Below are 23,168 nucleotides of genomic sequence, written 5' to 3' on the forward strand. Positions count from 1 at the left end.
GTTGTTCTATTCTCATACTTGTGTTGAGGATTAATTTGTTTTTATTGGTGATTTTTATTGATTATTAGTTATTTTGTGTGCAAGCTTGTGATTTGGGTTGTGTAAACGTATAATTTTATATGTGTAATATTATAAATTTTAGGATATGTAATAGGAATAAATTTAAAGCATTGTCTTCAAGTTCTTAAGGTGGAGTTATTACTATGACTACTAATTAGTATTTTTACTTCTTTGTATAGTGTGTCCAACTTGTTAATTGTTTATTCATTGTGCATAAATTACACTTAGTTATAGCAGATAAAATTTTTTCCAAACGCTAACTAGATTGACTTGCATCACATCCAAAATAATATCCTATCTTTTAAATCGGTTCCTGCACACATCTAAAACTCATTCATTTGAACCAATGAACCTAACCTTTACAACTACTAAGTAATATAACATAAATAAGGATAGTAAAAGAAGCGGTCTTGTATAAGAGAATGAGATAAAAGAAAATCGTATTATAGAAAGAGAAGGAACGTAAAAGAAGGAAACAATAACTAATGTGAAGTAGGTAGAAAGTTAAAAAAATTTTAATTTTTAAAATTTAAATTAATTTTAATTATCAATGTATATCTAAAAAATAAGAATATATTTTAATTAAAAAATAATTAAATAATATTAAATATAACATTTTTTAATTTATATTTATTATTTTTATATGAAGATATTTTTATCAATATCCACTAAATACTATTATTTTCTTCACAAAAAATGAAAATGTATGTTTTATTTGGCTTTAACAATAAACACCATGGGAATTAAAGTGTCAGTTGACTTATGTTACCTTGTGGATCAATCAATAGAATGTAAACGGATAGGTTGATGAGCTTATGAGATGGAGAAGGATCGGATCTCTTCAGCTTCCACGTAGGAGAACAGAGCGTGTGAGCTAAGCTAACGTGTGATTAAAGCCATTGGTAATGGTAACAATAATAATAATCACAACATATATAACATAACATATATACGTAATTTAGTATTTGCGGCATTTCCGATTGCCAACGGGGTTACTTCTCTTATTGTAGATTTTTTCCCAAGACACCTCTCTCTGATTCTCTTTCTCTCTTTTCGCTAGAATCCAGATCGTTCCCCATAATACCATAGGATTATATATACCGTACAATATAGCATTATTTAGGAAGCAAAAGAATAATTAATATAATCAACATCATCAAAAAAATCATATCTCTGACCTCTTATATATGCTTTGTTCGAGAGATGATGACACCAACAAGAAGTAGATTGCTTTCTTCCTTGCAAAGAGCAGCAGGTGAATTTTTATTTCTGCAGCTCTTTAATTTTATCCTTGCCTCATTTACTATATATATACATGATCATTAACTTTTTGGATTAAACATTAGTGAAATCGTTCATTAATTAATTTACTAAAAATCCAGCAGGTAGATCACCGAAAACCCAAGATGAAGATAAATCTTATAGGAAGCCGAACGTGAATGAAGAATACCTGAAAGCATTCAGAACAAAGTCCTACGTCGAAATATGCAAAAAATTCCAAGGGCAGCTCAGAAAGATAAGAAGCACCACAGGCCTCTCTTCATCATCATCATCATCTTCTTCCACGTCTTCTCCGCTTCCTTTCTTCATGCATCTCACAGAGTATTTACTTGAACCGCGGCAAGAAATTATAGCAAACATGGTGGAGAGGTCAGAGGTGCACCATCTTGTGCTTGAATACTTCAAAGCCAGCTTAGAAGCATCTCAATGTTGCGACACAATCCTCCAAGGTATCCATGAAACTCGAATTGCCTATGCAAAGGTTACAAGGATCATCAAGCTAAGTAAAAGTGTTCTGGATGGCATAGATGAGGATGACCAACCCCGCAAAGCTATTTGTGGAGATCTTGCTTCATTTGCATTGCAAAAGAACCCTTTGTCCATTATTAGTCCCATGATGTTCCGTGAAATTCACGATAAGTACTTGGTACTCCTGCATAGGCTAAAGTCAAAGAGAGGGAAAGTTCGAAGAATGTTAACAATAAAGAGAGTTTGCAAGAAAGTTGGAGGAATTGCTATTATTGCTTCGTATAGTGCTCTTGTTGTTGCTTTAATTGTGTTTGCATTCCATAGCATTGTTGGCTTTGTGGCAGCACCGTGTATATAAGGTGGCTCATTTGGGTTGATGAGGAAGAGGTTCAACTTCACCAGAACCCCTTCTTCTAATGATAATAAGAGGCTTTGTGAGCAACTTGATATTGCTGCAAGAGGGGTTTATATACTAATTAATGATTTGGATACTATGAGCCGTATGGTTAATAGGTTACACAATGAGGTAGAACACCGAAGAGAGGTTGCTGATATATGTTTGAAGAGCGGAAATGGCAAGTTTGAAATACTCAAACAGGTTGTGAGGGAGTTTCACGACTATGAGTCCAACTTTTTGGATCAGTTGGAAGAGCTTGAAGAGCATACCTACCTGTGCTTCCTCACCATAAACAGATCTAGAAGACTTGTTATGCAAGAAATTGTGATGGAGGAACAAGAACAAATTTCTGTGTCGTCACACACTCCTTTGAAACAGGAAAGTCTCACAAGTGGCTTGGCTCTTCATCCCTTTAACTGAGATTGTGGTTTTGAGTTTCAACGAGTTTCAATTTTCAAATCATTTTTTGTAATTCTTTGACTTGCCTTTCGTAGAGCATATATATTATCACACAAAGGTATATTTGGTCAACTGTAAAAATAGATGGAATTTTACGCAAATGAAATCAATATGAAATGTTACAAAAACTAATATGATTTGTATGCCATTTTTACCGCGAACCAAATATATTCATACTGATAAAATTTCAGATCAAGTAATACTGATTTTTTATTACACAGCTTTTTATTTAATTATGTGTTCGGCTTTGAATTTTTATTCCGAATCCTGATATCTTGATTTGCGGGGTAAAGAAGGTTCACAGAGCATAAAACAAACCAAAACCAAAATGGAAACTCTAAAGAACGGTCTTACAGTAGCATCAAAATCAATCTATTCTTTGGTGCCGAAAACTGACACGGTCGAGCCCCAATGACTGTGCCACAGTCTTGTAAAGAGGTTTCCCACAATAAGCACCTAAATGTTTTTTTATTTCTTCAAATTTGAAGCTTTCTGAGATCACAGAACTTGAAGCATCATATGGGGAAACCATGGATTAAGTAATGAAATATGGTACGTGTCATCATAAATCAATGCATCGTTCTAATTCAACTGACTTCCCTCAATTTCTTGTATTCCTCAATGTTAACAAGGGAGGCCTTGATCTTAAGCCAATCAGCAGGTTTTGGCATTATAATAGCAATGTATCCTTCCCTTTCTGCCTGCAGTATTGATAACATGAAATTGAATAATTCATGGTACCAACACATGGTATTCAGGTGAAGACAAGTAACAGAAAATTGGAGTATATGCTTTAACTTTATATTCACAGACTTGCAAATACTCAGCAGCAGTACCAATTGTTCTCAAAGACAAATGGACTGGTAAAAGTTTATCTGCATTATCACAGCAATGATCTAATGAAACAGGATAAGAATTTAGTATTGTTACCGAAGCATTAAGTAGTTCTGGTTGCTTGATCAGTTGTTGGTTCACTTCCAAAAGGGAGCCTTTGACACAGCACCTACGACAAATCCCCACAATTCAGGTTATCAAAGAATTCAGAGGTAACCCATAGACATAAATAAAGGTTGTATCATACATGCTAGGGAACTTACCTCACTATATAGGAATCATTTTTGGTAGAAACTTTGCACAAAGCCGTGTTGGACTCAAAGTGTTGAGCATTCTACATAAATAATAAACCATATCTTAATAATATAGAAAGCAGTAATATGATTTATGATGCAACCTCATTGATTTATTAGTACATTGTCAACAAACAGATATGAATTTACATTTATCAGAATAAGCTTGGCGTATTTTCGTCATGGATGACAAGTTTAAACACACCTTCTTACGCTTTCCAGTGACCTTGACCCCACTGCGATCAGACTTTCCCACATTGAAATCTATGGCTGTGATTCCACCTTCATCCTTGAAAGAAACGTGGGAAGGAGCCAAACCAATCACACACAAGCTTTAAAATCAAATCAAAATGAAAAACCATCAGCAACGTTAAGGAAGAAAAATTAAGAGGCTAACAATTATATCATATTATACCCATTGGCGTGCCGGTAAACGTACTGATCGTGCCCTGGCTTCATAAAATCTGAAAATCGAAACAACAGAGCAATGCAGTTAGATTTACAATACTAATTAATTAATTCATTCATTAATTGTCATTAACATCAATATGGAACAGAGGTTTAGGGTTTATGTCAAGGGAAAAAAAGTTTCAATTTGAGTGTAAAAAAAAAAGAGTACCTAGAGCGAAGTAAATGGCGAAGTTGGATTCAACGGCGGAAGGAGGAGTTGAAGGAAGATTACAGACATCGGGGAGTAGGAGTTTTTGTAACTCGTCATCTTCATCTTCATCTTCCTCTTCTTCCTTCTCCTTCTCTTGTTTTTGTTCGAGTTCTTTGGTTGCTGAAGAGGTAGATTCTTCGATGACGTGGTTGGACATATTATTAATTATTATGTGTGTATATAAATTTTTAAATGGAAAAAAAAGGAAGATGAGGAGAGTGAAGCAGCACTTTACGAACTGGGAAAGAGCCAGAGGCAGTTGCCACCAGCCCACCACCACGTTAAGGTTTCAGGTGAGGTCAGTTGAGGTAACCCGTAACCGACCAGACAGACCAGTTAGTTAGAAAGTAGAACTGTAGAAGTACTTCAAATCGCAGGAACAACATGCGAATCCCAATTTTCAACCCTCCCTTCTTTTCTTTTTATTCGGTTAAGTTGTTGCATACAAAAACGGAATTCCAATTCTCACACTGGCCAATCCAAGTTTTTTTTTTGTTTGCACCGGGTATTCATCGGCCCAAAAGTCTAATGGCTAATCCCTCAAATACTGAAAAGGCAAAACAAATTCCATTCCCATCCTCCAAATTTGATACTAACTAACCCTTTCTTCTTTTTCATTTGTTCATTTTTTGTCTCATTGTTACTAGTTAATGGGCTAGACCTACAGACTTTTTCATTGAGCCTGTTCCAGAAAACCCAATCGAATCAATAAAAACGTATAAAAACAAAGAGTTCTTCTAATAGGGCCTTTGGCGCCTCTTTGTAAACCAAAACGAGACAGGCTCTTCTGACCAAAACATAGTAGAAATGAAAAGGGGAAGGAGCTTATGTTAACAATTAACTCCTGAACCAAAAAAAAGGTTAACAATCGACTAATAAATTTATTTTCTATGGCGGGTTGGTATAGTAATTAGTTTATTAGTCCGCTTAAGTAAGTGTTAGGATTTTAAACTGTGACTTGTGCATGTAACAACACATCGGCTATCGACAAATCTTTAAATGGAACTCTGATACGTAACGAATTAGTCTTTAACCTATCAAATTAAAAAATACTATGAAAAACCAAAAAAAATTTGATTTCCTTTAAATTTCTCAGTTTTGACAAAATACTAGTAAGAAATGAAAAGTAGCTCATATAAAAAAAATTTAAAAAAAATTGAGAATCAACTTTTTTCATTAATAATTAGTTAATATTTCTTTTCTCTAATCAAGAAAAAAGAACTTACATATAGGTAAGCTTAACAACCTATGCAATTCACATATGGAAAAACATCTTGACATATATATATATATATATATATATATATATATATATATATATATATATATATATATGAATGATATTTAAACGTATATATATATGAATGATATTTAAACGTATTTAAAATTATTCGTAAGTGATATACCTCTGTTTTATAATTAAAAATATGCAAGATATGTATGAAAAAGATTTAACTAGTCTTTAAAATAGAATTATATGTTTTTTTATTTAAAATGCGTTCAAAACAGATATAACAACATAGTAATATTTTTAATTTATATATAAAATAATTCTAAAACTTAATTATATAATGCTACGTATACTTCAGCTAAGAAACAATAATGAACCATATAATTCGGTAGAAACGATAAGGTCGATTATAAAACACAATTAGTCAAAATATTATCAACAAACTGTTACCCTAAAAAATAACACTCACAATTCTGCCTAAAATTTCGGCCAAATTTTACAAACTAGTTAACCAAGCATCTATATAAACGAGGAACTAACCTCGGCATAAACAGGTTTCATTCTAGCTTATTCCTACCGCGATGTTCAAGCCAAGTCGATGTATAGCTCTCCAAGCCAGGCACCGCATTGCTCAGAAGGAGTCGCTATTGCTCAACAACCTCAACGTGAACGAAACACTTGGCATCCACCGTGAGGCCCGAAGTTTAAAGTTAACCCCACGCATATTTTATTTTACTATCTTTTTGCAGGATCATAGCTGATGATGTCGTACCCCAAATTCATCCCCCCCCCCCACTCACAATGAGTTTGTAGCCATGAACGCTACCCTCTTGGCTGAAGTTAAGAAGACTGATCTCTTAGCCTTAAGCCAAAACGGGATGTTCGGCAGAGGGGATCCTAAAAACGCAACCTCAAATGATGCATGACCTTAGGAGATCACTCCACCAAAAGAAAAACTGACGATAAGTAATCCATTCTCAGAGGACATCGTCAAATTTCAGATGCCAAAGAACTTTGTGTTGCCTACTACACTCAAGCCATACGAAGGATTCGTAGATTCATGATCTTGCTGCCATTTGATTCTACAATTAGTTTGGTATTTATTTTATATTGTATATCTCTAATGATGTTATTGTTTATTGCTAACGGGTTTGTTAAGAAAAGCATATAATAAAAATAAGCTAACGTACGCAATTCCGTTAGTACGAAAGGCTCATATGTAGTAAATATTATTGAGTCTAGAATTTTATAGGGCTATTGGGAAGTAACACCTGATGATTGGCAGTGATCTGGACCTGCCGAAAATTTGGTCGTTACAGTGAAAGTTAGATAAGTAATTACTTTGATTTGATTAGTTAATTAAATATTTTTTAGTTAATATTTTCTTTAAATTAGGAGAGGATTTTTAAGTATTGGTTTTGTATCCTATTTATTATGTTGTGATATTTATTTGAGTTGCATTTTAGATTTGTTAGAATAGATTTGGACATGCTAGAGAACTTAGTTTGGAATCGAATCTTTATAAAAGTTTTTCTTTTAAATAGAGGCCTCGCTTGCTATTTACCTAGGCGGGTTAGTCACACACTTGCACTCCCGGAATCCATTATCGGGCCCCATATTAGAAAACAGAGTTTTCTCGTGCATCACATCCAAATCTAATGTATGGTAGTGGTTGGGTACAACTGATAAGTCTGGAATTGGACGCAGAGTAGGCAAAAAGTATCAAACTGATCCACCAATAGAAGTCTCAACTATGAACTCATTGTCGTCGTCATCGTTAGAGGAACCACTTTCATGGCTATCAGCAACGTACTCTTCATCGGATTTCTCATTCTCAATATCCATGTCCTGGACTGGACTAGCATAACGGTCGTGGTGCGAGCTGAAGGTCATCCGGTACAAAATTCGAGCCGCCAGCACCACCACCACCAGCATTACCAACCTCCGCAGAAAGCTCCATCACTTGTTCAACCATAATTCTGTCGTGCACATCAAACATTAGGCGCACATACTCATCACCATCGAGCCAGAATACACGAAATTAAAATACACCATTCCCCATCAGTGCATCCTATATCCAACTCTACTAACTTCTTTTCTCCGACCACCACAGACGTTCGTCAATATCATACTCTTTAACTCGGACAACGAATTTATTCTTCGAGTTCAGAATGGCGCAAGACTTTCACACTCAAATATAATTCCATTGTCACTGTTTCTCATCTGACAGTTGGGATACATCATCATAACAAAGAAACCATTGCCACTAGACATTTTTCCTAAGTTTTTTGAAGAAAAATAGAAGAGAAAGAAGAATTGAGACATTTCTAAGGAATACTAATGGTTTCCTAATCCTTTTACAAGGGGTTATTTTTGTCCTATTCTATCTCATTTATTGTATAAACTTTTTTCACTCCCACATATTTCGTTTACACTGTATATTACCTAGATTATTTTTTTATCCATAGTAGATGTAGGCGTATTTGCTATATATCTTTTTAATAGAAGTCCATAAGGAGTACATAGTATATAAAGTGTAGTAACTCAACAGATATTTTTAAGAGGATTTTTCATTCTCTTCAACAATGAGAATAACTTATTTTTCTCCGTCTTTTAATCTCTTCTGATTCATCAAACCACCAACATCACAGCTTGAATAGTTTACAACATGAGATTTTCTTCATGGTGCGATGAGCGTGGAGAGCAAGAAAGTTGTGAATCAAATTGAAAAAGTTGTGAATTGAGATCCAATTGTTGCCAATTTTGTCATTTTCTTTCTTTCCCTAATTTTTCTTTCAACATTTCCTTTCCCCTTTCTTACCTCTTCCTTCAAACTCATTCAATAGAGTTTGGTGAAAGCCTATTTTGCAAGATTCTTTCCTGGTGAACATAACTGTTCCGATCAACGAGTTGGAAGGAAGAAGATCTGAATCCTTATTATTATGGAATTTATTAATTTTTTAAAATGGCGAACATGGTAAACAAATCCTCGAGTGGTAATTTTGACAACCAGAGCAATACCAATCTCCTCCATCAACTCACAAATCTTCAATCTCAAATTTTGAAGAACACCACAAGTCCGATTCAATATTAATCAAACTCCTATTTTCTTCCCCCCTAGAAAAAATTTAGGTAGTAGAGGTCATGGAGCTACATTGGCATGCTATCATTGTAACAAACAAGGCCACACAGAAGATGTGTGCTACAAAAAGCATGGGTACTCCTCCCATTTCTATCAACGGTAACAATATAACACCACCATTAATCACGTGATCACTGAAGGGCATGATGATATACTCAATGACAAACAATCCCAGCTCAATTTTCTTCAAGAAAACACTAAAATATCAAGATTTGGATTCATTCCAGAGCAAAGATTTGTCTTGTTAGAGTTGATCAAAGATAAAAGTGTGTAGCAACAAACTCATAATGCAAATCAAATTTTGACTAATTCCATTCAGACCTCCACTCCAAGTAAAACCATTGCATTATATTTTAATGTGAGAATTATGAGTATTATCACTCAAAAATCTGCACTATGGGTCATTGACTCCGGTGCAATAGATCATGTGACTTTTGACTTAAAAAGATTTTGTAAGCTTTTAAAATATTGCTCCAATCAATGTGTTATTGCCAAATGGAACAAAATCTGTTAGCACCATCATTGACACAATCACATTCTCTAAAAAATTTTTTCTTAAAAAATATTTTATACATTCCTTCTTTTGATTTTAAACTAATCTCTGTGTCAAAATTAATCTCAAACCTACATTGTCAACTGTTAATCAATGATAAGTGTTGTGAGATACAAGATCGATCCACATCAAAGATGATTGGCATTGCTGAGTATATAGAAGGGTTATATACAATGAGTAGAGAATCAGAATTCTATCACTTTCCCCTCCTCCAACAAAGTAAGCTTCATTGGCGGCAACTACGACTACTACTCATCCCACAACACATTCACACAGTGAGCACAACAACATTTGGCATCTTAGATTAGGACATATACCCATGCATAAATTGATTTTACTAAAGAAGTTTTATCCTTTTATAGATTGTATTGCTTCAAAACTTCCTTGTGACTCATGTCATTTTGCAAAACAAAAGAAATTATCTTTTGATCTTAGTACCACTGAAATAAAAGACTGTTTTGACTTAGTTCATATGGATATCTGGGGTCCTATTTCTGTCCCTTCCAATGAAGGACATAGGTATTTTTTTACTGTGGTGGATGGTAAGAGCAGATTCACTTGGATTTTTTTATAAAAACCAAATCTGAGGTATCATAATTGGTTATCAATTTTGTGAATTTTGTTATAGTACAATTTGAAAAACAAGTTAAGTGTATAAGGACTGACAATGGGTCAGAATTCACTCTAAAATTCTTTTTTGCATCATCTGGCATTTTATACCAAACCTCGTGTGTAGAAACACCAGAGTAAAACAGAATTGTAAAGCGAAAACACCATCATATTTTAGGTGTTGCTAGAGCACTGTTATTTCAATCAGGAATTCCACATTATTTTTGGCAATACACAGTTGCTCACGCTATTTACATAATTAATAAGCTGCCCAGCACTAAACTGGATAATGCTAGTCCTTATAAGCTTTTGTATGGTAATTTACCTGACCTTTCATATTTAAGAGTATTTGGTTTTCTTGCATATGCCTCCACATTAACAAATTCAAGAACAAAATTAGACCCAAGAGTTAGAAAAACAGTTTTTCTCGGTTTTAAATTAAGAACAAAGGGTTTTCGACTTATTGATTTAAAATCAAAGGAAATTTTCATATATAGAAATGTAACTTTCTATGAAACTCATTTTTTATTTTTACATTCCACTAGCACTGATATTCATGCGGTATCCACTCGTACTCCACAATGCATTGATCTTTTTCAATATGATACACTATTCACACATCATTTGCAATCACCCACACCTACCACACTCACAGATTCAAATGAATATTGCTCAAGTTCAATGCACTCACCAATTTCTTCACACACCATTGCACCCATTACCACACCACACACCAACAATGCACCTGCATCATAAAACTATGACATCACACATGATTGCATCATTAAAAAATCTGAGAGAGTCAAGAAACCGCCTGATTATTTGAAGGACTATCATTGTATGATAACCCACACAGCTCACTCTAGCAACTTTGGTAACTCTAACTCTTTATATCCTATCTCACAACACTTGTCATATGATAAACTAACTCCAAAATATAAGTCACTTTCTCTAGCTATCACCTCAAATCCAGAACCTAGCACTTATGAGGAAGCGACTGCACATGAATCTTGGAGAAAGGCAATACAAGATGAATTGACAGCTCTATATCAGAACAAAACTTGGTGTCTCACTGAACTCCCAAAAGGCAAGAAGGATGTGGGTTGCAAATGGGTTTTTCGGGTAAAATTCAATCCCGATGGCACCATAGAGAGGCACAAAGCAAGGCTAGTTGCAAAAGGATTCACCCAAGTTCAAGGAGCAGATTATGGTGATACTTTTAGTCCAATTGTAAAAATGACTACCCTACAAGTAATGTTAGCATTAGCACCGGCAAAGAAATGGCATTTGAAACAGCTGGATGTCAATACTGCCTTCCTTCACGGAGATTTGGACAAAGAAGTTTATATGAAAATACCACCCGGTTTGGCTGTGTGACAACCAGGTTTGGTTTGTAAATTACAAAAGTCTCTATATGGGCTTAAGCAAGCAAGCAGACAATGGAACATTAAGTTCACTCAGACTCTTGTGGATGCTGGTTATAAACAATTTTTTTATGATCATTCACTCTTCATCAAGAAACAATCCGAAAGCTTCACTACCATTCTAGTATATGTTGATGACTTGGTTTTAACCAGAAATGACATTGGCGAAATCAATAACATCAAGCAAACTTTGGATGACAAATTCAAAATAAAGGATCTTGGTAATCTCAAGTACTTTTTGGGAATGGAAGTAGCACGCTCTAACTCTGGAATTCACATTTATCAGCGGAAGTACGTCATGGACCTTCTCAAGGATTTTGGTTACCTAGATTGCAAGCCTCTCTCCACTCCTTTTGATTATAGTAAGAAACTCTCGAAGGAATCCGATAACATTTTAACGGACAACACTACTTACTAGGGGCGTTCAAAACCGATCTGGACCTAACTAAACCGATGAACTGAACCGAAAAAACTGAGAACTGAACAAACCAAAAACTGAAAAAACCAAAAAAAATTTGTTTTGCTGTTTTTTCTGCGGTTCGGTTTGGTTTTCAGTTCTTAATATGAAAACCCTAACTGAACCGAACCAAACCGGTTCGACCAAAAAACCCTAAAAACTACCAACCCCACCCACCAAACCCAGACCCCACCCCCCCCAAACGAGTCCTAGTGTGCTAAATGCTACTGCTACGCAACTGCATCCCTAACCCACCCCAAATCCCCAATCGAAACCTAACCCCCAAATTCCCAATGGAAACCTAACCAGTAACCACGCAACGCACCATATCTCGCCCTCTGTGCAGTGCGCACCCAGCCACGGAGCAAGCCAGCAGCCACTCACGTCCTTGAGTTCGAGGCCGGCAGCACCGATGTTCCTCCCAAGTCCCACCACCTCGAAGCCTTCCTCTGAATCCCACCGCCGAACAGAGCAGAGACCCCCCCACCACCGGTGCACCACGAACACGGAGACCCAGATCAATACAACACCTCGCTAGTCGCCACCACCCACTGACCCAACAGGGCAGCACAGCAAACAGCACCCACGATCAACACAGCACCTCGCCACCTCCACCCAGCAGCCGATTCAAGTGAATATGGAGCCCGAGCCATCTATTCATGTAATGTTTAGTTGTTTACCATTCTTGTTCAGTTTAGTGTTATTGGTTTATTGTTCGGGTTTTGTTCAGTTTATTCTTGATAATTTGGTATTGTTGGAATGCTGGTTAATAGTTATTGATTTATTGTGCAGTTTATGTTGGTAATTTGGTCTTGCTTGTTATTGATTTCTTGTTCAGTTTAGGGTTATCAATTTATTGTTCAGGTTTTGTTCACTTTATTCTTGATAATTTGGTATTGTTGGAATGCTGGTTATTGATTTTTTGTTCAGTTTATGTTGGTAATTTGGTCTTGCTTGTTATTAATTTCTTGTTCAGTTTAGGGTTATCAATTTATTGTTCAGATTTTGTTCACTTTATTCTTGATAATTTGGTATTACTGGAATGCTGGTTAATGGTTTATTGTTCAGTTTATGTTGGTAATTTGATCTTGCTTGTAGTTGCATCTTGGATAAAAGTCTTGTGCATTGACATCTCTTAAGGCCGCATACCAAATCATGTTGATGATGTTAAAGCTGAAGCTAGTGAATTAGGAAATAAAATTTTGTCTAGTTGGAGTGTACTTGACATTGGGACAGGCAATGGTTTGCTTCTCCAAGAATAAGCTAAACAAGGGTATGATATTTCTTGCGATGTTCTGCACTTTTAGTAATATATGCTGTATAATTCTTTTATATATAAAAAGAGAAAAGAAAGACTTTGTAAAAGTTAGCAAATTTCTGAATTACTATTTATTATAACAAAATGTGTATTGTTAGAAATCGGAAGGCATGTGAATCTTGTGCCATATAAATTTGTTCTTACACAAATATATTTAATTGCTAATTAAATGAGAATTCCATAGCATCAAAAGCAAGGTGTGAATATGTGAAAATCATGAAAAACAAAGATATATTCAAGTAAACAAAGAAAGTTGCTACATTAAGGTGGCATGGAAATGTATATACTATTACATACTTTTTTTGGAAGGAAGGTACACTTATAAGTACTTGGAAATTCTGCCTATTAGTTTGTGAGAGATATCTAGATTTTTTATGTTGTATTGCATGTGTTATTAATCTTACTCTTGCTACCTTTTCAGGTTCTTTGATTTGACTGGTACGGATTATAGTGAAGGGGCATCAGCCTTGCTCAAAGCGTTGCTAATCGTGATGTATTTTTTTTAATTGATTGAAAAAATCGAATAAACCGAACCAAACCAAACTGATTTTAATTGTTTTGGTTTGGTTCGGATGGTTTCAATAAAAAACCAAACTAAACCGAATCGCAGTTTAATTACACGATCGGATCGGATGACTTTTTCCTTAAAAATCGAACCAAACTGCACCGCGAACACCCCTACTACTTACAGACAGCTCATCGGCCAACTCATTTATCTCACAAACACTAGACCCGATATCTCTTATGATGTGGGACGTTTGAGCCAGTTTTTGGACTGTGCAACCACTTCTCACCTACAGGATACTTTTTGCATACTCCGATATTTAAAGGGCAGACTTGCAACTGGTCTATTCTTCTCCTCTACTTTTAATCTACATCTCCCGAATTTGCCGATGCTGACTGGGCTACCTGTGTTGATACTCGTCGTTTCGTTTCCAGTTATTGCTTCATGCTTGGAAAGTCTCTCGTTAACTGGAAGAGTAAGAAGCAAACGTTGCCAAGTCCTCTCCAAAAGCTGAATATAGGTCTCTTGCTCTTGCTACTTGTGAAGCTAGTTGGTTATCTTTCTTAATGGATTTCATTGGTTTGCCGCTTCAAAAGTCTATCATTCAACCATTCATATTGCCAATAATCCCATCTTTCATGAAAGAACCAAACACATTGAAGTGAACTGCCACATTATTCGTGAAAAGCATTTGTTTGATCTTATTCATCTGATGTCAGTTCGTTCCAAAGACTAACTTGCTGATTTTCTAACCAAAGTTCTGTCACCAGGTCCTTTTCTTACTAATGTTTCCAAGCTAAGATTGTTAGATTTATACAATTCTAGCTTGCGAGAGGGTGTTACCTATATTATTTTTTTATCCATAATAGATGTAGGGCTTATTTGTTATATATTTTTTTAATTGAAGTCCATAACGAGTATATAGTATATAAAGTGTAGTAACTCAACAGATATTGTTAAGAGGATTTTTCATTCTCTTCAACAATGAATAACTTATTTTTTTCTCCTGTTTTAATCCCTTCCCGTTCTTCAAACCACCAACATCACAGCTTGAACAGTTTAAGATATGAGATTTTTTTCAGTAAACAAGATAAGTTTGGTCATATCTCGTTTACAGATAAACAACTATTTCTCACGTATCACATTTGTAAACGTGATATGTTACCACGTGTTCGTGCCTTATCTCGTTTACGTGTAAATAAGATATGGTCAAACTTATCTTGTTTACACTGCAAATAAGATAAAGCACTCGATGAAAATCGAGTAAATACTCTCAAATTAATGTATATTCATAATTAAAATATTTATTTTATTTATTTAATAAAATCTACATATTATATACATATTAAATAAGTGATAAAAAATATTTATTTTAAACATTTATTTTTTTGTGAAGGGATATTTTATTAAAATATAATTTTTATGACATTGCTTATATGATTCAAACCATAAAAATTATATTCGATCACTTGGTTAAAATTATATTCACGTTAAAAAATAAGCTTGTATGAGACAGGGAAGCACTAAAATATCACTCATTAGCAAATAGGGGTGTGCATGGTCTGGTCCGATTTGAAGATTCGGTTCGGTCTCGAGTATTTTAGGGGTTAATTTGGTATGATTTCATCGGGTTTAAAGTCGGGTAAGGGTCTCAAAAATAGACTCGGTTATTATTTCGGGTCCCGAGTCATGGCTCGGGTCACCCGAAGTTGGCCCGGTGGTCCGGTCATCATACACAATTAATATTTTGTGTTATTAGTGATGGATGATGACTATTCTTAAGTGGAATTTAAGTATTGTAAACCTTAATATTTTGTGTTATTAGTTATTATAAGACTATAAGTTAATGCTTTATGTTTAAAATGCATAAGATTTTAGACTAATGCATAATGTTGTATTATTTGTATTAATTTAAATATTTGGTGTTATTATACAATATTAGTATTGATTATGGTTATGCTTTAATTTTAGAGAATAGTTGGTTCTTGTTATATTTTTCTAAGTGAATTTTACCATGTCAAATAATAGTTGGAGCCTTAGAAATTTGGATATTTTCACATGCTAGCTTATAAGAAGGTATCAAGTTAATATAATGTTAATGGCCCGGTTTTCACCCAGTTTTTACCCGGTATAATCGTGGCCCGAAAGTGTATAGGTTTCATCGGGTCTAGGGCTGGGTTCGGGTATAATAGATAGACCCGGTATATATTTCAGGTCGACTTTGGGTCACATCAAACCTGGTTTCACCCGGTCCATGCACACCCCTATTAGCAAAGCATTTACTACTACTACCTTGAATTAAACCAAAGAGTAATTACCCAAATCAGTCTCTAAGAATTTTAGAATCGAACATTTTAGTCCCCAAGAAAAATTAATACATAGATCAATCCCCAAGATTTTACTCCGGCAGACAAATCAGTTCCTAATTCATTTTCCGGCAGAGTAATTACCCATATCAGTTCTCAAAAATTTTAAAAACGGATATTTTAGTCCCCAAGAAAAAGTAATGTACAAATCAATCCTCCAGCGTTTTTCTCTATTAGATATAATAGTCCTCTATCTAAAAATAAAATAAAATAATTATTATTATTAATTACACAATAATATTATACTATATTTTCTGGACAAAAATAATGATAAATTTATTCATTAAATTCTTATATATATATATATAGTCACTCAATAATAATAATAATAATAATAATAATAATAAGAAATTATTTTACAAAAAATTCAAGGTAAAAATTATTTGATATTTTTGTATTTAATATAATCAAAAGATGTCCTATATAAAAAAATATGTTTGTATTAAAAAATATGTATTAAAAGAAAAGATTTTAATTTGGATTTATATTAAATACATATTTTTTTAATGGAAACATATTTTTAAAGGTAATGTCATCCTACCCTCTCTAAAGTAACATGTAAGTTATCATTTCTGATGTGTCACATTCTAATTGGGCATTTATTTTAACCTGAGTTACCTTCTTCATTTTTTCGCCGTCATTGGCCTCCCAAGCATCACTGTTTCATTGGTGTTTCGGTTTCTCTTCCCAAATTATTCTTCTAGAAAAGGTACTCCAACTCTCTCTAATTGCGTTTACTCCTTCCCACACTTTTGTCGTCGTCATTACGCCTCCCAAGCATCACCGTCTCATTGAGTGTCTTATTTTTTCTTCCCAAATCATTCTTCCAGAAAAGGTACTCCAACTCTCTCTAATTGCGTTTACTCCTCCCCATTGTACTCCTTCATTGTCGTCATTACGCCTCCCAAGCATCACCGTCTCATTGGGTGTCTTGTTTTCTCTTCCCAAATCATTTTTCTAGAAAAGGTACTCCAACTATCTCTAATTGCATTTTACTCCTCTCCACTCCTTTGTTGTCGTCGTTGTGTTGTCTTATTGGATATTTCATTTTCTTCCTCTGTCAGGCCGTCACCGTCTTCCAAAGATATTATTAACTCTCATGTAACTCAGGTTAAAATAAACACCCAATTAGAATATGACACATCAGAAAGGTAACTTACATGTTATTTTAGAGACGGTAGGACTAGGATAGCATTCACCTTTTTTAACCTTGAATTTTTTTAAAATAATCTCTTATAATAATAATAATAATAATAATAATATTATTATTATTATTATTATTATTATTATTATTGAGTGACTATATATATAATCTTTTCTTTTAATACATATTTTTTAATACAAATATATATTTTTTTACATAAAACATCTTTTGATTATATTAAATACAAAATATAATATCAAATAGTTTTAACCTTGAATTTTTTGTAAAATAATCTCTAAAATATTATTATTATTATTATTATTATTATTATTATTATTATTATTATTGATGAGTGACTATATATATATATATAAGAATTTAATAAATAAATTTATTATTATTTTTATTCAAAAAAATACAAAAAATATAGTATAATATTATTGTGTAATTAATAATAATAATTATTTTATTTTATTTTATTTTTGGATAGAAGATTATTATGTCTAATAGAAAAAAATATTGGAGATTAATTTGTATATTAGTTTTTAAAATGTTTATTTTATTTTATTTTATTTAGGTAATTATTCTGCCAAAAAATGAATTAGAGACTAATTTATTTGCTAGAATAAAATTTTGGAGATTAATTTATAAAAATTAAAATATTCAATTTTAAAAGTTTTAGAAACTGATTTGAGTAATTATTCTAAATTAAAAAACATAGGACTACCAAAGAAGACAAGTGGGTGAATGGAATTATAGCATCAAATGCTAGGATGACCAGATGACTAATCAAAGAGTATGTGCACACAGGCCATGTACATGGAAAACTGTGAGAAGAAAGATGAAGACATGGAAAACTGTGAGAAGAAAGATGAAGGGATGTAAAGTAATTGGTGGATGTTACAATACTCTCTTGATGTTTGGAATTTTAAAATTTCATATAATTTTAACAAAAAAAATACTATTAAAATTTAAAATTTAATTTACTTTACGTTGATTTAGGTTAATATTAAATAATTAATATTTTTTTTTGAAAAACTACAAATATATTAATTACAACTTATAAAATATATTTTTAATAAATAATAATTATAATTATTATAAGAAATTTAATATGCTCTATTAGTATATAAGTTATTTAATTAGTTAATAAAATCTAATTAATTAATAATTTTATATTTTATTTATTTTAATTATTTATTTAAAATTATAATTTATTTCATAAAGTTTATTTAATATACTATCTTTTTTTCTTCATTAAAAATAATGAATTTGTTCACTGATAAACTTATTCCTATTTCTATACCATTTGAATCGTATTCGTATATTTTTATTTTTTTATTAATCTAATTTTATTCACATATTTTAATTTTAAATTTTTAAAATTTTTTATTTAAAATTTAGATAGATATAATTTAAATTAATAATTTAATTTAATAAAAATAAATATATTCGTATTATTTTTATTATCTTAAGCAAAAAATATCTCTAACTATATTTTCTAGGTAAGATTTATTAATCTTTTCAGATATTATGTATTTATATATACACTCTAATATTATTAATTTGAAAGATTACATATATCTATCTCTTTTGTTAAAATATTTAAAAATCATGTTTAATCGTTTTAAAAAAATAATACGAGAACATTTATTTAAAATAAGATGAATATATTTATTTAAAATTTAAAAATTTTAAATAAATTTATTCATATCAATTTTAAAATAATATGAATATGTTTGTTTAAATAAAAAAAATTTAGAATAATAAGAGTATTATATCTTTTTAATTCTTTTAAATTTTTATTTTTATCATAATTTTATAATAATTTAATATTAATTTAAAAATAAAATAAATTTAAATTAAAACAAAAAATTTAATCCAAATAGAATTTAATAATTCTTTTCTCTTTTCTTAATAATTAAATGATGATTTTTTTTCTCTCTTCTTAATTAAGGAGTACTAAAACTCCAAATACATTAACTTTTATTTAACTCTTTTAAGAAGAGTTTTAAATTTTAATACTCCAAACCTTCGAGAAGTATTGAATCAGACGCTAAGGTCAAAGTAAATGCACATACATGTCATGTGAAATGAAAAATGGTGAGAAAGCCTCTCAAGCCATAATGTTTTTTTTTTTTTTTTGCAATATGATGTCCATCAGGCCGGAGACTAATTTTTCGGATATTGTAGAAGCATAAAATGGACAACCTTTTTAAGTTAGCAAGTTTTATTTCTATTTTTTAGTGAATATCGAATATAAAAAAGATGATTAAAAAATAGAAATCTTCTCATTTATCTATACTAATTTATGTTAATATAATTGGTTTTTACTTTTTAGTATTAGATAAGACATATCTGAATTCACAAATATTATGTATCAAAAAATCACAAATAATAAATAAAAATATATATTTAATAATATTTTTATTTATAAAAACACATAAGCCATTTTTTTATTTAATTGATATAATTAATTTTTTGAATATTTTTTATTTAATTACACCAAAAATCAATTTAAATTTTAAATTTTAAATTTTCTTTTATTATTTTCGTTTTATGCTTTTTGATTTCGTGTCTTTATAATTTTGTAGTGATCTGAAGTTGATAAATGATAAATACGTTTCAGTTCCCCTCAGCACTTAAAACATGTGCAGCAATATAAATGTTACACAAGAAAGAATGGAGCGAGCTTGCTGAAAAGCTAATGCGCTAACTCTCCATTTTCTTTATTAACCCGTGTGCTTTAATCAGACTAAAATCTTTCAGATTCCTGAACCATTATGAACCTCAGCTAAAAGAGCATAATGTATAGCGTATTTAGCAGGCAAAACACAAGAAGTTAACTCAAACTCAAATTAACAAAAGCATAGAATTTCACCTAATTCCCCCACAATACAGATACAAACACTAAGAATCTAATAACAGTATGCATATCAATAGGACAACAATCTAGAGTATGATATAAACTATGTAAAATGCATATTTGTTCTATGCTCCTAAGCTGACATATCACTCTTTCTTATTGATAACAAAGCACGTAAATCGTATGACTTCATATATAAGCCTCTTCATTAAGACCTTCAAGAACAGTTCATGGGTTTGGCGGGCTGCTCCTATAAAATTAAAACCACGCCTCTGCCATTCATGAGAAATTCCAAAATCACGAAACAAAGCGTTTCAGAACTGGACACTGCTAGAGAAACTCTGTCCAAATGACCAGTTTGGTGGAACCACATCTTGGAAGAGTCTGGTTTCGCCGTCGGTGGTTGTGACCCTGAAGGACAAAGATTGGCCATTCAAATACGCGTTGGATTGCCAATTAGCTCCCCAATTTCTTGACATAGTCATCCATCCAGTTTTTGATCCTTTAATCGACGCAGCTTTGATGGATCCAGCTCCTGCCACATTGCTTATCAACACAAGCTCAAAGTAGTCTCTTCCATTCACAGTGAACCTTACCCCTCCATGCTTCTTCTTGCATGGAACCCTGCAAAACAATAATGAAAGCGCTCATGTGATTTGGTATTGACATATCTGATTTTCCCATAAAAAAAATATATATATTTTCTATCCTGTTTTTTTACTTATATCTTGATCTTTAAAAATGCCATGTGTATATTAAAAATCAGTCACCAAATCAGCCATCATGTATTTATATACATGTTCAGTTTAACTCATTTTCTGATTTTAATGTCAATGGTTGCTTTATCTTAAGATGCTTAACAAAGATAACCTAAGAAGATATAGAAAAGAGTCAAAGACAGAACATGTTCAGACCTTTGGAACAGAACGGGAACTATCCCTCCTCTATAAATGCCAATTTTTTCCCATGCAGGTTGAGCCATGTCAAAATGCTTGAGCGGTGGGTTACACCAGCCTCCATTGTTGTTGGGCATGGCAAAGTTAGGAGGGCAGAAGTTGGTAGCTGTTATGGTGACGGATGTTCCTTTGACACACCATCTAGGGTCTGCTCGAAAATCACATATAATTTTGTAGCACTCACCACACGAAGCTCCATCATTGAACAGAGCAGTACTTAATGCTGCAGTTCTAGTACCATACCCTGCTGAATACAGGTTCCCATATCCACAAGCACCTCCTGCACCCACATAAAACACGCAATATATTTAACATTTGCAATCATTTATTCTTAATTTTTCATCCTTAAGCAGTGTGGCTTACCCATTGTGCCTGAGGCATCGCTGCCTCCATAAAAAGTGGCATGGCCGCTGGTCCATGCAGAAGGTGAGAAGGCGCAAGTATTAGTAGTAAAACAAAATGAAAGGAAGGTAGCAAAAACAAGCATGGATTTAGCCATTGTCTTGCTCTACTGAATGCTCAAGACACAATGAGATGTAGTTGAGCTAGAGCAAGAAAAAAGAAATGTGATTGCGGTTACTCAATTTCTCTTTACATTCGTTAGTCCTTTCCAAGCACAGAGGTAATCTTATAAGGGAACAAAAGTAGACTCGCTAAGGCAACGAAGGCCCATGTGAGCGCTGCAACAAGAGAGCAATCAAATAAATGATTAAAATTATTATTTGTTAATTGTTTGTACTAGATTGATATGTGCAAATCTGAAGAGTTCTGAGCGTCATGCATTCAATAATTCCCACGTTCTGTTCTCTTACACTTACCCTTCACACCCACATGCCTCGCCCCACAGGAGGCGTGAACTTATCAGAAACCCACAACCCCATTTGGTCGTGTCTTCTCTCTGTCTATCTTTCCCAATTTTGCTCTATCGCCTTATTTTTTATTAATTGGCCTGTAGCTATTTCTGGACACAAGAGAGACGCAACAGTCTATGCATTGGAGCCAATTCACCCACGGTCACATTGAAAAATGCTTCCTATTGGGGGTGTCATTTTTAGTTAGCTATAGCAAGAAACTCCCCATTAATACTAGAGAAATAATAAATTAATTATTTTATGTAACTTAACCTTTATAATTTTATATGTATAATATTTAGAGTTTAATTTCGATACATTCAACATTTGTTTAAACCGACGTAATTATTTCTATTAATATGATATTACATAATTGAATGTACGTATAAAATTACTTTATATTAATAGTACATCAAAATTAAATTCTAATATTTATAATTATATATTTATTACATTTAATATTAAAATTTTTTTATATTAAATTATTAAGAGTGAATATTTTTAAAATAATTTAGACTATGTGTTATATATTATTATAGACCTTTATAAAATTAAAATAATATTTGTTACAAAATATTAATGACAATTTATACCATTATTATAACAGTATAAACTATAAAGTACTAAAATATTAAATATTTTTATATTTTACATTAAAATTATTTATATATAAAAAATTTAGTCCTAATATTATATATTTAACAGAAACTAATAAATAAAAAAACAAATTATAACTAATGATTTTCAAACTATAACTCCAAATATTTTTATATAATATAATATCCAGTAAGCCACCTAGAATTTTGGGAGTACGGAGTCACGTAATTCCTAATTGATTGTTGGACGCCCGTTTGTCTCATTTAATTCAAATGAATATTATAAAGTTATGAAAATGACATCTACCTGATCTAATCTAACGATGCTATTCAGCGATAAGCCAGATCCGTCAAGCAAACCGACCTGAAAGTTCCTATTTCCTAACAGTCTGTGGCTATAAAAAAGCAAGCAATTGCTCTTTTCGAGAAAGTCATTATTTTGGTTGCCATGAAAAAAAAGGAAAGAAGAAAGTAGTTATCCACTGCAACAATGTTATTTAATATACTAGTCATTTTAGTCTCTAAATTTGTATTCAGAGTTTTAATTTAATTATTAAAATTTTAATAGTCTTTATTTAGTTCTTCAATTTTATAAATATTTTACATTAAATTTTGAAATTATTTTTAACACACAAATATTAAAAAAACACTGCAATAAACAATCAAATATCATACTAAAATCTGTAAAATAATATAA

The 23,168-nt window shown here is 32.4% G+C and overlaps 3 protein-coding genes across 4 annotated transcripts; 1 reads left to right on the forward strand and 2 right to left on the reverse strand.

Moving 5' to 3' along the window:
* Window positions 1–982: 982 nt before the first annotated feature.
* LOC112705662 (UPF0496 protein At1g20180) lies at window positions 983–2,797 on the forward strand. Of its 2 annotated transcripts, none has more exons than XM_029288242.2 (2): window positions 983–1,315; window positions 1,446–2,797. In XM_029288242.2, the coding sequence occupies exons 1-2, from the start codon at window positions 1,264–1,266 to the stop codon at window positions 2,165–2,167; spliced, it is 774 nt and encodes a 257-aa protein (XP_029144075.1). In that variant the 5' UTR covers window positions 983–1,263; the 3' UTR covers window positions 2,168–2,797. The 2 variants fall into 2 exon arrangements, with proteins under 2 accessions (XP_029144075.1, XP_029144074.1); XM_029288241.2 differs by having other exon boundaries at window positions 1,021–1,315; window positions 1,443–2,797.
* A 53-nt stretch (window positions 2,798–2,850) lies between these two features.
* Window positions 2,851–4,934, reverse strand: LOC112705663 (uncharacterized). Its single transcript, XM_025756557.3, has 6 exons — window positions 4,412–4,934; window positions 4,208–4,256; window positions 3,998–4,124; window positions 3,763–3,833; window positions 3,596–3,668; window positions 2,851–3,366 (listed from the first exon to the last, which is right to left on the reverse strand). Exons 1-6 carry the CDS (start codon window positions 4,608–4,610, stop codon window positions 3,253–3,255), a joined length of 633 nt encoding a protein of 210 aa, XP_025612342.1. The 5' UTR covers window positions 4,611–4,934; the 3' UTR covers window positions 2,851–3,252.
* A 15,110-nt stretch (window positions 4,935–20,044) lies between these two features.
* On the reverse strand, window positions 20,045–21,956 carry LOC112705665 (expansin-A11). Its single transcript, XM_025756559.3, has 4 exons — window positions 21,843–21,956; window positions 21,388–21,704; window positions 20,983–21,304; window positions 20,045–20,692 (listed from the first exon to the last, which is right to left on the reverse strand). Exons 2-4 carry the CDS (start codon window positions 21,521–21,523, stop codon window positions 20,383–20,385), a joined length of 768 nt encoding a protein of 255 aa, XP_025612344.1. The 5' UTR covers window positions 21,524–21,704; window positions 21,843–21,956; the 3' UTR covers window positions 20,045–20,382.
* Window positions 21,957–23,168: the final 1,212 nt, after the last annotated feature.

This window comes from Arachis hypogaea, chromosome 8 (assembly GCF_003086295.3).
Source record: "Arachis hypogaea cultivar Tifrunner chromosome 8, arahy.Tifrunner.gnm2.J5K5, whole genome shotgun sequence".
NCBI lineage: Eukaryota > Viridiplantae > Streptophyta > Magnoliopsida > Fabales > Fabaceae > Arachis > Arachis hypogaea.